At 39.8% G+C, this 12,152-nt stretch overlaps 1 protein-coding gene across 4 annotated transcripts in view; it reads right to left on the bottom strand.

Moving 5' to 3' along the window:
• Positions 1-11,215, bottom strand: part of LOC106581805 (sodium-driven chloride bicarbonate exchanger-like) — a 51,774-nt gene extending 40,559 nt beyond the window's left edge. For all 4 annotated transcript variants that reach the window (XR_001323174.2, XM_045704465.1, XM_014164138.2 and 1 more), the window contains exon 1: positions 10,922-11,215. Coding sequence is in view for 3 of the 4 variants with exons in the window: in XM_045704465.1 (XP_045560421.1) it covers positions 10,922-10,969 (48 nt within the window). In the remaining variant the exon portion in view is untranslated. The remainder of the gene's footprint in view (positions 1-10,921) is intronic.
• Positions 11,216-12,152: the final 937 nt, after the last annotated feature.

The following is a 12,152-nucleotide window of genomic DNA, read 5'->3' as shown; positions in this document are numbered from 1 at the left end:
TATGTTTGAAAAAGCTAGCCTTAGCTTTCCTAACTGGCTGAGTATATTGGTTCCTGACTTTCCTGAAAAGTTGCATATCGCGGGGGCTATTCGATGCTAATGCAGAACGCCATAGGATGTTTTTGTGCTGGTCAAGGGCAGTCAAGTCTGGGGTGAACCAAGGGTCATATCTGTTCTTAGTTCTATATTTTTTGAATGGGGCATGCTTATTTAAGATGGAGAGGAAAGCACTTTTAAAGAGCAACCAGGCATCCTCTACTGACGGGATGAGGTCAATATCCTTCCCGGATACCCGGGCCAGGTCGATTAGAAAGGCCTGCTCGCTGCAGTGTTTTAGGGAGCGTTTGACAGTGATGAGGGGTGGTCGTTTGACCGGGGACATTACGCATGCAGGCAATGAGGCAATGATCGCTGAAATCCAGGTTGAAGACAGCAGAGGTGTATTTAGAGGGCAAGTTGGTCAGAATGATATCTAAGAGGGTGCCCATGGTTATGGATTTAGGGTTGTACCTGGTAGGTTCCTTGATAATTTGTGTGAGATTGAGGGCATCTAGCTTAGATTGAAGGATGGCCGGGGTGTTAAGCATGTCTCAGTAGATTGCAACTCCACCCCCTTTGGCAGTTCAATCTTGTCAGAAAATGCTATAGTTAGGGACGGATATTTCAGGATTTTTGGTGGCCTTCCTAAGCCAGAACTCAGACACGGCTAGGACATCCAGGTTGGCAGAGTGTGCTAAAGCAGTGAATAAAACAAACTTAGGTAGGAGGCTTCTAATGTTAACATGCATGAAACCAAGGCTTTTACGGTTACAGAAGTCAACAAATGAGAGTCCCTGGGGAATGGGAGAGGAGCTACCATAATACCCCTTAATGACAAAGCAAAAGCAGGTTAATAGACATTTTTTCTATTTATTGAAAAGAAAAAAACTGAAATAATACATTTACATACATAAGTATTCAGACGCTTTACTCAGTACTTTGTTGAAGCACCTTTAGCAGAAATTACAGCATCGACTCTTCTTCGGTATGACGCTACAAGCTTGGCACACCTGGATTTGGGGAGTTTCTCCCATTCTTCACTGCAGATCCTCTCAAGCTCCCTCAGATTGGATGGGGAGCGTTGCTGCAAAGCTATTTTCAGGTCTCTCCAGAGATGTTGGATTGGGTTTAAGTCCGGGCTCTGGCTGGGCCACTCAAGGACATTCAGAGACTTGTCCCTTAAAAGCTACTCCTGCGTTGTCTTGGCTGTGTGCTTAGGGTCATTTTCCTGTTGGAAGGTGACTCTTCGCCCCAGTCTGAGGTCCAGAGTGCTCTGGAGCAGGTTTTCATCAAGGATCTCTCTGTACTTTGCTCCATTCATCTTTGCCTTGATCCTGACTAGTCTAAGAGTCCCTGCTGCTGAAAAACATCCCCACAGCATGATGCTGCCACCACCCTGCTTCACCGTAGGGATGGTGCCAGGTTTCCTCCAGACGTGATGCTTGGCATTCAGGCCAAAGAGTTCAATCTTGGTTTCATCAGACAAGAGAATGTTGTTTGTAATGGTCTGAGAGGCTTTATGTGCCTTTTGGCAAACTCCAAGCAGGCTGTCATGTGCCTTTTACTGATGAGTGGCTTCTGTCTGGCCACTCTACCATAAAGGCCTGATTGGTGGAGTGCTGCAGAGATGGTTGTCTTTCTGGAAGTTTCTCCCATCTCCACAGAGGAATTCTAGAGTTTTCAGAGTGACCATTAGGTTCTTGGTCACCTCCCTGACCAAGGTCCTTCTCCCCCGATTGCTCAGTTTGGCTGGGTGGCCAGTTCTAGGAAGAGTCTTGGTGGTTCCAGACTTCTTCCATTTAAGAATGATGGAGGCCACTGTGTTCTTGGGGACCTTCAATGCTGCAGACATTTTTTGGTACCCTTCCTCAGAACTGTGCCTCGACACAATCCTGTCTCGGAGCTCTACGGACAATTCCTTTGACCTCATGGCTTGGTTTTTTCTCTGACATGCTCTGTCAACAGTGGGACCTTGTATAGACAGGTTTGTGCCTTTCCAAATAATGTCCAATCAATTGAATTTCCAACAGGTGGAATCCAATCAGGTTGTAGAAACATCTTAAGGATGATCAATGGAAACAGGATGCACCTGAGCTGAATTTCGAGTTTCATAGCAAAGTCTCTGAATACTTATGTAAATAAAATATTTGTGTTTTTGATTTTTAATACATTTGCAAAAAAATAAGTTAAACGATTTAATCCATTTTAGAATAAGGCTGTAACGTAACAAAATGTGGAAAATGTCAAATGGTATGAATACTTTCCGAAGGTACTGTATACTATATAGCTTTCAGCAACTACTGGACTAGAATATAATGAAAGTATATCCAATATTTATGATGATGATGCCTCTGAATATGAGTCTGATATATGAATGCAGTGAATACAGCAATGCCATGTGGGCAATACATGCATATTTATACTATCGCTGTTGAAAGGAGGATGGTCTAATTACAGGAAATGTATGAAGACATATCCCACTGGGCAAAAACTGGTTAAATCAACGTTGTTTCCATGACATTTCAACAAGAAAATTCAATGTGATGACGTTGAATCAATGTGGAAAACTGATTGGATTTTCAAAAAGTCATTACCGTAAGGGAATGTTTTTCACCCGACTTTTAACCTAAATCCAATGGCGTGGTGAAAGGTTGTGTTGATTTCACGTTGAATTCACATTAGTTGACAACTCAACCAAATGTAAATCAAAACTAGACATTGAACTGACATCTGTGCCTAGTGGGATGTCACATAAAATAAGTTGTCATCTTCATGAATTCTTTGTATGTATCTTTCAAATCTTTATATCTCATCTTTTTGTTGTGGATTTTTAACACAGGGCATTTTCTGTACGTAAATTACATTTCTGTAAACAACAGACAAGGAAGTAAATCTGATCTAAATCAAATTGCTGATGAAGTGTGAGGTCTGATTGGATAATGGGCACATCAACATTTTGTGCACAGCAGAGATTACTGTACTCGTCATTCCACATGGCTCAAAACAACCAAAAGAGCATTCAAATGTTGGACCCTGACCTAAACCTCCATCTGCATGTTAAGGTTGTCCAGTCCTGCTTTTATCATCTAAAAAATATAGCTAAAGTCAAGTCTTTTATTTCAGTCACTGATCTGGAGAAAGTTATACATGATTTTATTTCCCCACACCTAAATGACTGTGAAATTGGTACGTAACAGCATTAAGCACAGGAACAGCCTTATCCATCAGTCATCCTCCTGTCAGCCATCACACCAGTCAATGCAGTCTATGAAGAGGATTGTATTTTGGGGGTTATATAAAAAGCTGCTTTACTGTCAACAGCAAATGGATAATGAAAACAAATCTCTTCGGAAGTGATTAGAGCAGCAGAGATGCTGGAAGTACATAAAAATTGTATTTTTAATTTCATCTGGACTAGTTTGAAAAATGTTAATTGCATCCTTCCTTCCACAAGCACTCAGAGACATGCTAAACTGAGGTTGACATCAGCGGCCTGTGCAGTTGCTGGATATGCTCTTAGGAAGCCCATCATCCAGTGCCGTTTCGAGGCATAAGCGACATAAGCAGCTTAAGGCCCTGCGACCACTAGGAAGTCAGTCGGGGTCTAAACTTACTGTTAGTTTGGATAGTAGAATAGGCTACACAACGTGCAATTTCAAAATTTGGTAGTGCATGAGCAGCTTTCCTTTCGTTATGTCAGTCACTGAAAGTAATTTAATTAACCCATGTCAGCTAATATTTAATAGATTGCTAGGTAAGTTGGTCTAGCCAGCTATCTAAACCTTGTAGTAATCATGGCCGAATTGGGGCCCTGACCTCTAGAGGGCCCCAATGGATTTTGTTAGTCACTCTCACTCAGATATCATAGGAACATGGCATAAGTCATAGCAAAATGTGTAGAACTGCAGGAAATCTGCTTTAAAACTGCAAAGTTGTCTCTGTCCCATGGAAAAAAAGCGTAGAATTGCAGAAAATCTGCTTTAAAACTGCAACATTTCAAATCAAATTAAAATCAAATTGTATTGGTGACATACACATATTTAGAAGATGTTATTGCAGGTGTGGCGATGCTTGTGTTCCTAGCTCCAACAGTGCAGTAGTATCTAAAAAGGATTCACAACAATACAAACAAATCTAAAAGGTAAAAGAACGGAATTAAGAAATATATAAATATTAGATCGAGCAATGTCGGAGTGGCATTGACTAAAATACAGCAGAATAGAATACAGTATATACATATGAGGTGTAAAGCAGTATGTAAACATTATTTAAACATTATTAAAGTGACTAGTGTTCCATTATTAAAGGTGGCCAGTGATTCCAAGCCCATGTATATAGGTCAGCAGCCTCTAAGGTGCAGGGTTGGGTAACCGGGTTAGTGATGGCTGTTTAACAGTCTGATGGCCATAAGATAGAAGCTGTTTTTCAGTCTCTCTGTCCCCGCTTTGATGCACCTGTACTGACCTCGCCTTCTGGATGTTAAAGGTGTGAGCAGGCTGTGGCTCGGGTGGTTTTCTGAAGGCCAAAATATGTGGAATTGCAGGACTTTATATTTAAAGCTGTAAAAGTTTCTCTCCACTCCTCTAAAATCTTTTGCCACCGTGAGGTGGCAGGGATCCCCAACCAAATCTCACTTAGGGCCCCGAAAAAGCTATAAATGGGCATTCCATCACCCACCAATGCAGCCAACCAAAATACTTTAACAGTTATGTGAAGTGCAAGATACGTTAACTTTGTCCACAGGCAAATGTCGAATATAGTTTTATTCCTGGTTACAGATACCCTTGGCCTAAAGTGTACTTGAAGGGATGGATGACTGTCTATAACCAATGGAAACAAACTGGTTGAACCAACGTTGTTTCAATGTCATTTTTCGACGTATTGTGACGTGGAATCTACATGGAAAATATATTGTCATCAAAAAGCCCCCCAAAAAAAATTAAAACCTGTTTGAAAAACATCATCAACAAAAACCTTTGTTTTGAGGGTGGAATTTCACCCACGGGATTATGTCATCATTGTAACCCCTTTTCAACATAGACAAACCCGGTATAAAATATGTTGAATTTGTACCTTTTAAACTAAGTCAGATTTTCAACCTTATATCCACTATCAGAAAAAATATATATAGGCTGGGCAGCACCTCCTATGGTGAGTTGCTCTATCTACTGCTATTCATTTGTTCTCCCACCAAAGGTTTCAACCAAGCCCTGCTTAGCTTTTATATTTGTCACTGAGTACGGTTACAGGCACACAATAAGGAGATTATTGTGGATAGTCAGATTAATGCAATATTTAGATTAAAATGCTTACATGCTTTGCAAGAAGAACGATGTCCCTAATAATCCTGTTTACACGGACACATCTGAAATCAGGCTACCTGATGGCAATCCGATAAATGCAGAAAATCGCTAATCAGAATAAACTCTCTACTACACCACTATTTATGGGAAACATATTTGATTCTGAGTTCAGTATGTGAAAACTACTTCTAAGACACATAGATTCAGTTGTTCCGAACTCACTTCAGTTGCGCTAAAGAGGGAGGCTCGCTCGGCTGGTGCTAGCACATGCGCAGATCAAATACATTAGATATCCATTAGATCAAATGCATTAGATATCCTTTAAATGTTTATATTTTGTTAAGCTGTCATCCAAACACAATTCAATATTATTTTTGAAATACAGTAAATAGCCTATCTTACAAACTAATGTAACCGTATGTATTCAACCTTAAAATAAATAACACGTCCATGGCCACATTTTGAGGTTAGCCTACAGTAACTATAAATGTTTTCTTGTGTAATCATAGAAAGTGTGTATATTCAAGATAGCATGTTGACAAAACAAAGGAGCTGATCTTGGACTTCAGGAAACAGCAGAGGAAGCACGCTCCTATCCACATGGATGGGACCGCAGTGGAGAAGGTGGAAAGCTTCAAGTTCCTTGGCGTACACATCACTGACGATCTGAAATGGTCCACCCACACAGACAGTGTGGAGAAGAAGGCGTAACAGCGCCTCTTCAACCTCAGGAGGCTGAAGAAAATTGGCTTGGCACCTAAAACCCTCACAAACTTTTACAGATGCTCAATTGAGAGCATCCTGTCAGGCTGTATCACCGCCTGGTACTGCACCTGCACCGCCCGCAACCGTGGAGCTCTCTAGAGGGTGGTGCGGTCTTCCCAACGCATCACCAGGGACAAACTGCCTGCCCTCCAGGACAGCTACAGCACCCGATGTCACAGGAAGGCCAAAAGGATCATCAAGGACATCAACCACCCGAGCCACTGCCTGTTCACCCAGCGATCATCCAGAAGGCGAGGTCAGTACAGGTGCATCAAAGCTGGGACCGAGAGGCTGAAAAACAGCTTCTATCTCAAGGCCATCAGACTGTTAAATATCCATCACTAGGCGGCTTCCACCCAGTTACGTAACCCTGTACCTTGGAGGCTGCTGCCCTATATACATAGACTTGAAATCACTGGCCACTTTAATAATGGAACACTAGTTACTCTAATAATGTTTACATGTTTTTTCTTCACTCATCTCATATGTATATACTGTATTCAATTCTATTGCATTTTAGTCTATGCCACTTATATATACCTTAATTCCATTATTTTACTTTTAGGTTGTGTGTATTGTGTGTATTGTTGTGAATTTTTAGATATTACTGCACTGTTGGAGCTAGAAACACAACCATCTGCTAAACATGTGTAAACATGAATATGTGACAAATACAATTTGATTTGATTTGATTCGATGCACATGTTGCAGGTCTGAGGAGATATTCACAATTGCTATAATAATCTGCACAGAATCTTGTACAGCATTGATCACTTGCACCATGTCCTTTTAATGTAATCTCAACTGCAATCCAGGTAATTTAGTTGTGCTATTAGATAAGTACAGTGATAACAAATTAAATACAAAATATCTGACATTGTATTCCCATTTGGACTTTGTTGCTATATAAATGGTTGAAAGCGCAGTGATAACACATTGAGATGACAACTAAACCAAAAATCTGACATTGTTTTTCCATTGGAATTTGGTTGAGCTTTCATATGGTTGAAAGCATAGTGATAACACATTGGGAATTCAAAAAACTTCTGTCTGTCTTTTTGAGTGGGTGAATTAAGGTTGACATCTCATTGATCAACGTCTCAACCAAATATTACCCACATTTCCACGTCGAAATGACATGGTTTGCCCAATGGGTTGTCTCTATAGGTGGGACAACATCTTCGTTACAAATGGCAGCCTAACCCGTAGTGCACTACTTTTGACGGGAGCCCTATGAGTCCCGGTCAAAAGTAGTGTACTGAAGGGAATAGGCTGCCATTGGAACGCATACAACTTGTCTGATCACTTATCTCATTTATATTAAGAAGGCTCTCTCTGATCTTTAGCAGGGCACTTGGCAGGCACCCTGAGACTATCCCCTAGCATCAGGGTTATGAGTTTATAGATTGCACTCATGAGTCTGTGATTCAGTGAATGTCAGTGTAAACATACTGTACAATCTATTTCCCTGGGTTCATATACTGTATAATCTCAGCGCATGGGGTCACCACTGGATTTACCAAATGTAAATTTAAATGGCTTCTGGCATAGGAGAAGCAATTACAATTATGTGTACAGGCCTGCAATGCTAAGCTACACTCTTCACTGAAAATGGTAGCCTGTTGTTGAAAGTCAGCTTTTTTCTACAGATTCACAAATGTATTCATTAGCAATATGTTTATATTAATATTTTAGAACCTGGTGGTATAATTTGTCCTTGTGCAAGGAATTTCCTCTTAGAAGAAAATAATATATAATATATAATATATTATATTATATTCTAGATGACATGAGTATGGAAGCTCGTTCCCGCCCCCCAATAAAATCTATGAGATAGTAAGTAAATGATGAGATGATAAATCATAACTTTATTTGGTAAACAGCTGAGGAATGGGACAGGATAAATGTCACCACTCTCAAATACATAGACGAACGGACTCCCCTATACAGTACATTCGGAAAGTATTCAGACCCCTTCTCTTTTTCCACATTTTATTACATTACAGTCTTATTCAAAAATGGATTAAATACAAATGTTTTCTCATCAATCTACACACAATGCCCCATAATGACAAAGCGAAAACAGAAACACCTTATCTACATAAGTATTCAGACCATTTGCTATTAGGCTCGTAATTGAGCTCAGGTGCATCCTGTGTCCATTGATCATCCCTGGGATGTTTCTAAACTTGATTGGAGACCACCTGTGGTAAGTTTTATTGATTGGACATGATTAGGCAAGGAATATACCTGTCTATATAAGGTCCCACAGTTGACAGTGCATGTCCAAGCAAAAACCAAGCCATGAGGTCAAAGGAATTGTCTGTAGAGCTCCGAAACAGGATTGTGTAGAGGCACAGATCTGGGGAAGGGTACCAAAAAATTGAAGGTCCCCAAGAACACAGTGGCCTCCATCATTCTTAAATGGAAGAAGTTTGGAACCACCAAGACTCTTCCTAGAGCTGGCCGCCAATGGTCACTCTGACAGAGCTCCAGATGGGAGAACCTTCCAGAAGGTCAACCATAACTGCAGCACTCCACCAATCAGGCCTTTATGGTAGAGTGGCAAGACAGAAGACACTCCTCAGTAAAATGCACATGACAGCCCGCTTGGAATTTGCCAACAAGCACATAAAGGACTCTCAGACCATGAGAAACAAGATTCTCTGGTCCGATGAAACTAAAACTGAAATCTTTGGCCTGAATGCCAAGTGTCATGTCTGGAGGAAACGAGGTACCGCTCTCACCTGCCCAATACCATCCCTACGGTGAAGAATGGTGGTGGCAGCATCATGCTATGGGGATGTTTTTCAGCGGCAGGGACTGGGAGACTAGTCAGGATCGAGGGAAAGATGAACAGAGCAAAGTACAGAGAGATCCTTGATGAAAACCTGCTCCAGAGCGCTCAGGACCTCAGACTGGGGCGAAGGTTCATCTTCCAACAGGACAACGACCCTAAGCACACAGCCAAGACAACGCAGGAGTGGCTTCGGGACAAGTCTCTGAATGTCCATGAGTGGCACAGCCAGAGCCTGTGCTTGAACCCGATCTAACATCTCTGGAGAGACCTGAAAATAGCTGTGCAGTGATGCTCCCCATCCAACCTGACAGAGCTTGAGAGGATCTGCAGAAACGAATGGGAGAAACTCCCCAAATACAGGCGTGGCAAGCTTGTAATGTCATACCCAAGAGAATTCGAGGTTGTAATCGCTGCCAAAGGTGCTTCAACAAAGTACTGATTAAAGGGTCTGAATACTTATAGAAATGTGATATTTCAGGTTTTATTTTGAATACATTTACTAAAATCTTTAAAAACCTGTTTTTGCTTTGTCATTGTGGGGTATTGTGTGTAGATTGATGAGGATTTTTTTTCATCCATTCTAGAATAAGGCTGTAACATAACAAAATGTGGAAAAAGTCAAGGGGTCTGAATAGTCTGAATACTTTTCGAATGCCCTGTATGAGATCAAAATGAAAGTTTTAACCATGTTTTGAAGCTATACAGTGTTTGTTTATAATTACATTGTTTACAAACAATGGAGTTAAACAAGCTTATATTTTGGGTTCTGATGGGGTAAGACTGTTGCTCATGAGGCATTTATAAGTTATATTCTTCAATAATAATGTAAAGTCCAAAAATGGATGTACCAGTCCCTGATTTTCAAACAGGCACCAACACACATCAACAAAACTCTCCAACCCCTTAATATAAAATCTCTCTCTCTCTCTCTCTCTCTCTCTCTCTCTCTCTCTCTCTCTCTACACACTTACAACTTACTATAATATTATGGCTTACATATCTCAAAATAATGACTAGTTATCTCCTAATACTGACATACTATCTCATAATTATGACTTACAATCTCATAATAACAACTTACTATCTCATAATTATGACTTACAATCTCATAATAACAACTTACTATCTCATAATTATTACTGACTATGTCATTATAATGACATATCTCATAATTATGACTAACTCTCTCACAATAACAACTTACTATCTCATAATTACGACTTACACTCTCATAATAACAACTTATTATCTCATAATTATTACTGACTATATCATTATAATGACATATCTCATAATTATGACTAACTCTCTCATAATAACGACTTAAAAATCTCATAACAATGACTTACTATCTCATAATTATGACTTACTATTTCACAATAATGTCTTACTCTCATAATGATTAATTACTATGTCATAATTTGTAGTCAGATTCGTTTTTTGCGTGGCAGGAACGAGCATCCATACATGAGTCGATACAGCCTATTGAGGAGAAGAGAAATATATCGAATTTCACTGATATTATAATTTCAAATTTATGAGAAGCCTATGGCTGCATAATGGAACATCATTCAAAGCTGTCAAAAATAAATGAAATTGCATTTCACATGAAAATACAAAAGTAATTCATGAATAGGTTGAAACTGTCTGATGTGTGAAAAGAATATGGCATATGTTATGCTAGGTACTGCCGTCATTGTAAATAAGAATTTGTTCTTAACCGACTTGCCTAGTTAAATAAAGGTTAAATAAAAAGTAAAAAATTAAAAAACTGCAGGTGGTTGATCATAGCATATATAACAATTATACCGGCTTCCCTGTTGATCTAATTAGTTCGATATCGCTGATTTTGATATCGTCTAGAATATGATACTGTAGTACATTTAACATGATACTTGTCAAAAATCAAAATTATTTTCACCCTCAAATACTTGGATCTTAAAGATGAGGGCCCCACAAAGAAGATAACGTCCGCCTAATCAGTGTACTGCAATGGGAAAGAGTAGCTTCTTACCGTTGGCAGTAGCGCCTCCATTTGAGCGCCTTGGTCCTTAAAGTCCATGTTCCTATAGTCTAACTCCCGGAATATGGAATGGTGGTGTTATTTTTACTATTCCCAGTGTTAGGTCTGAAAAGTGCAGTACGGAAAACCACGAAATGACACGCTATGGTCACATGTTTAGCAGTAGTCGTGAAGCCTTGGCAGATATAATTATTCCTCACATGGGCGCAGTTTATATTTTATCAATTGCACACAAACCATAAGCATCCTTCTTGCTTTGTGACGCCGCAGAATAGATTGTTGGGAGCACATTTATTATCGAGGGTGTTTCTCATAAATTTATAAGTTTGGTAGGCTACCGTATCTCGCTGATGTTTGTTATGACAAAATTACAATTCTAAAAGACACCCGAGACAAACTTTACACAACTCACTGACTCAAACTGCATTAGTAGAACTGAGAGCATATACATGGTCGTAACTACATATACACACAAAAATATATATATATATATATATATATATATATATATATATATATATATATATATATATATATATTATAATAAAAATATATATTTTGTACACATTAAATAAAATAAATTACGGGTCAATATCTAAATATTGCCCCTTGAGTTGATCAAAGCTCAGAACGCTTATTATATTCTTGGTCTGACCATTCTAATCGCACATGCCTTTTTGCGAACGAGGGGAATCATCAACAGTTCGTTATGTTCTCCTGCATCCCCAGGATTTTACTTCCGGGTGTGCCCTTTTACCAGCACATTCACCACTCTCTCTTAAACGGCCAACGCCGCCTTCTCGCGGCACAGACCGAGGGCCTGATACGTGAAACGAACCAGCCTACCCCAGCTCGAAGTCGGCTCAAGTAGGCAAATAGAGACGCTGCTGGCAGTGTTTGCGAGATGCCGGACAAAAGGAATTGTTAAAACCACCCTGCGATTCCTGCCGCGTCTACAGACATCCCTCAAACAACCAAAAACCTCCTCTCGGAGAATGAGTGCACAAATGGTAAATAGTCGCTTTATTATAGATAAAATATTTATGTCATGGAAAGGTGGCTGCTGGCAGAGACTTATATTGCAATAACGTTGAAGGTCTCTGGCTAACCTACTTAGCCAGCTAGAAGAATGAAGTAAGAAGTTAACGTTAAACGGAGTCTACCTCAACATGAACAAAAAATAGGCTACAAAGTTCTCATAATAACTTTGCTTCACAGGGAG

This window comes from Salmo salar, chromosome ssa21, assembly GCF_905237065.1.
Source record: "Salmo salar chromosome ssa21, Ssal_v3.1, whole genome shotgun sequence".
NCBI classification, from domain to species: domain Eukaryota; kingdom Metazoa; phylum Chordata; class Actinopteri; order Salmoniformes; family Salmonidae; genus Salmo; species Salmo salar.
This window is presented reverse-complemented; position numbering and strand designations above follow the sequence as displayed.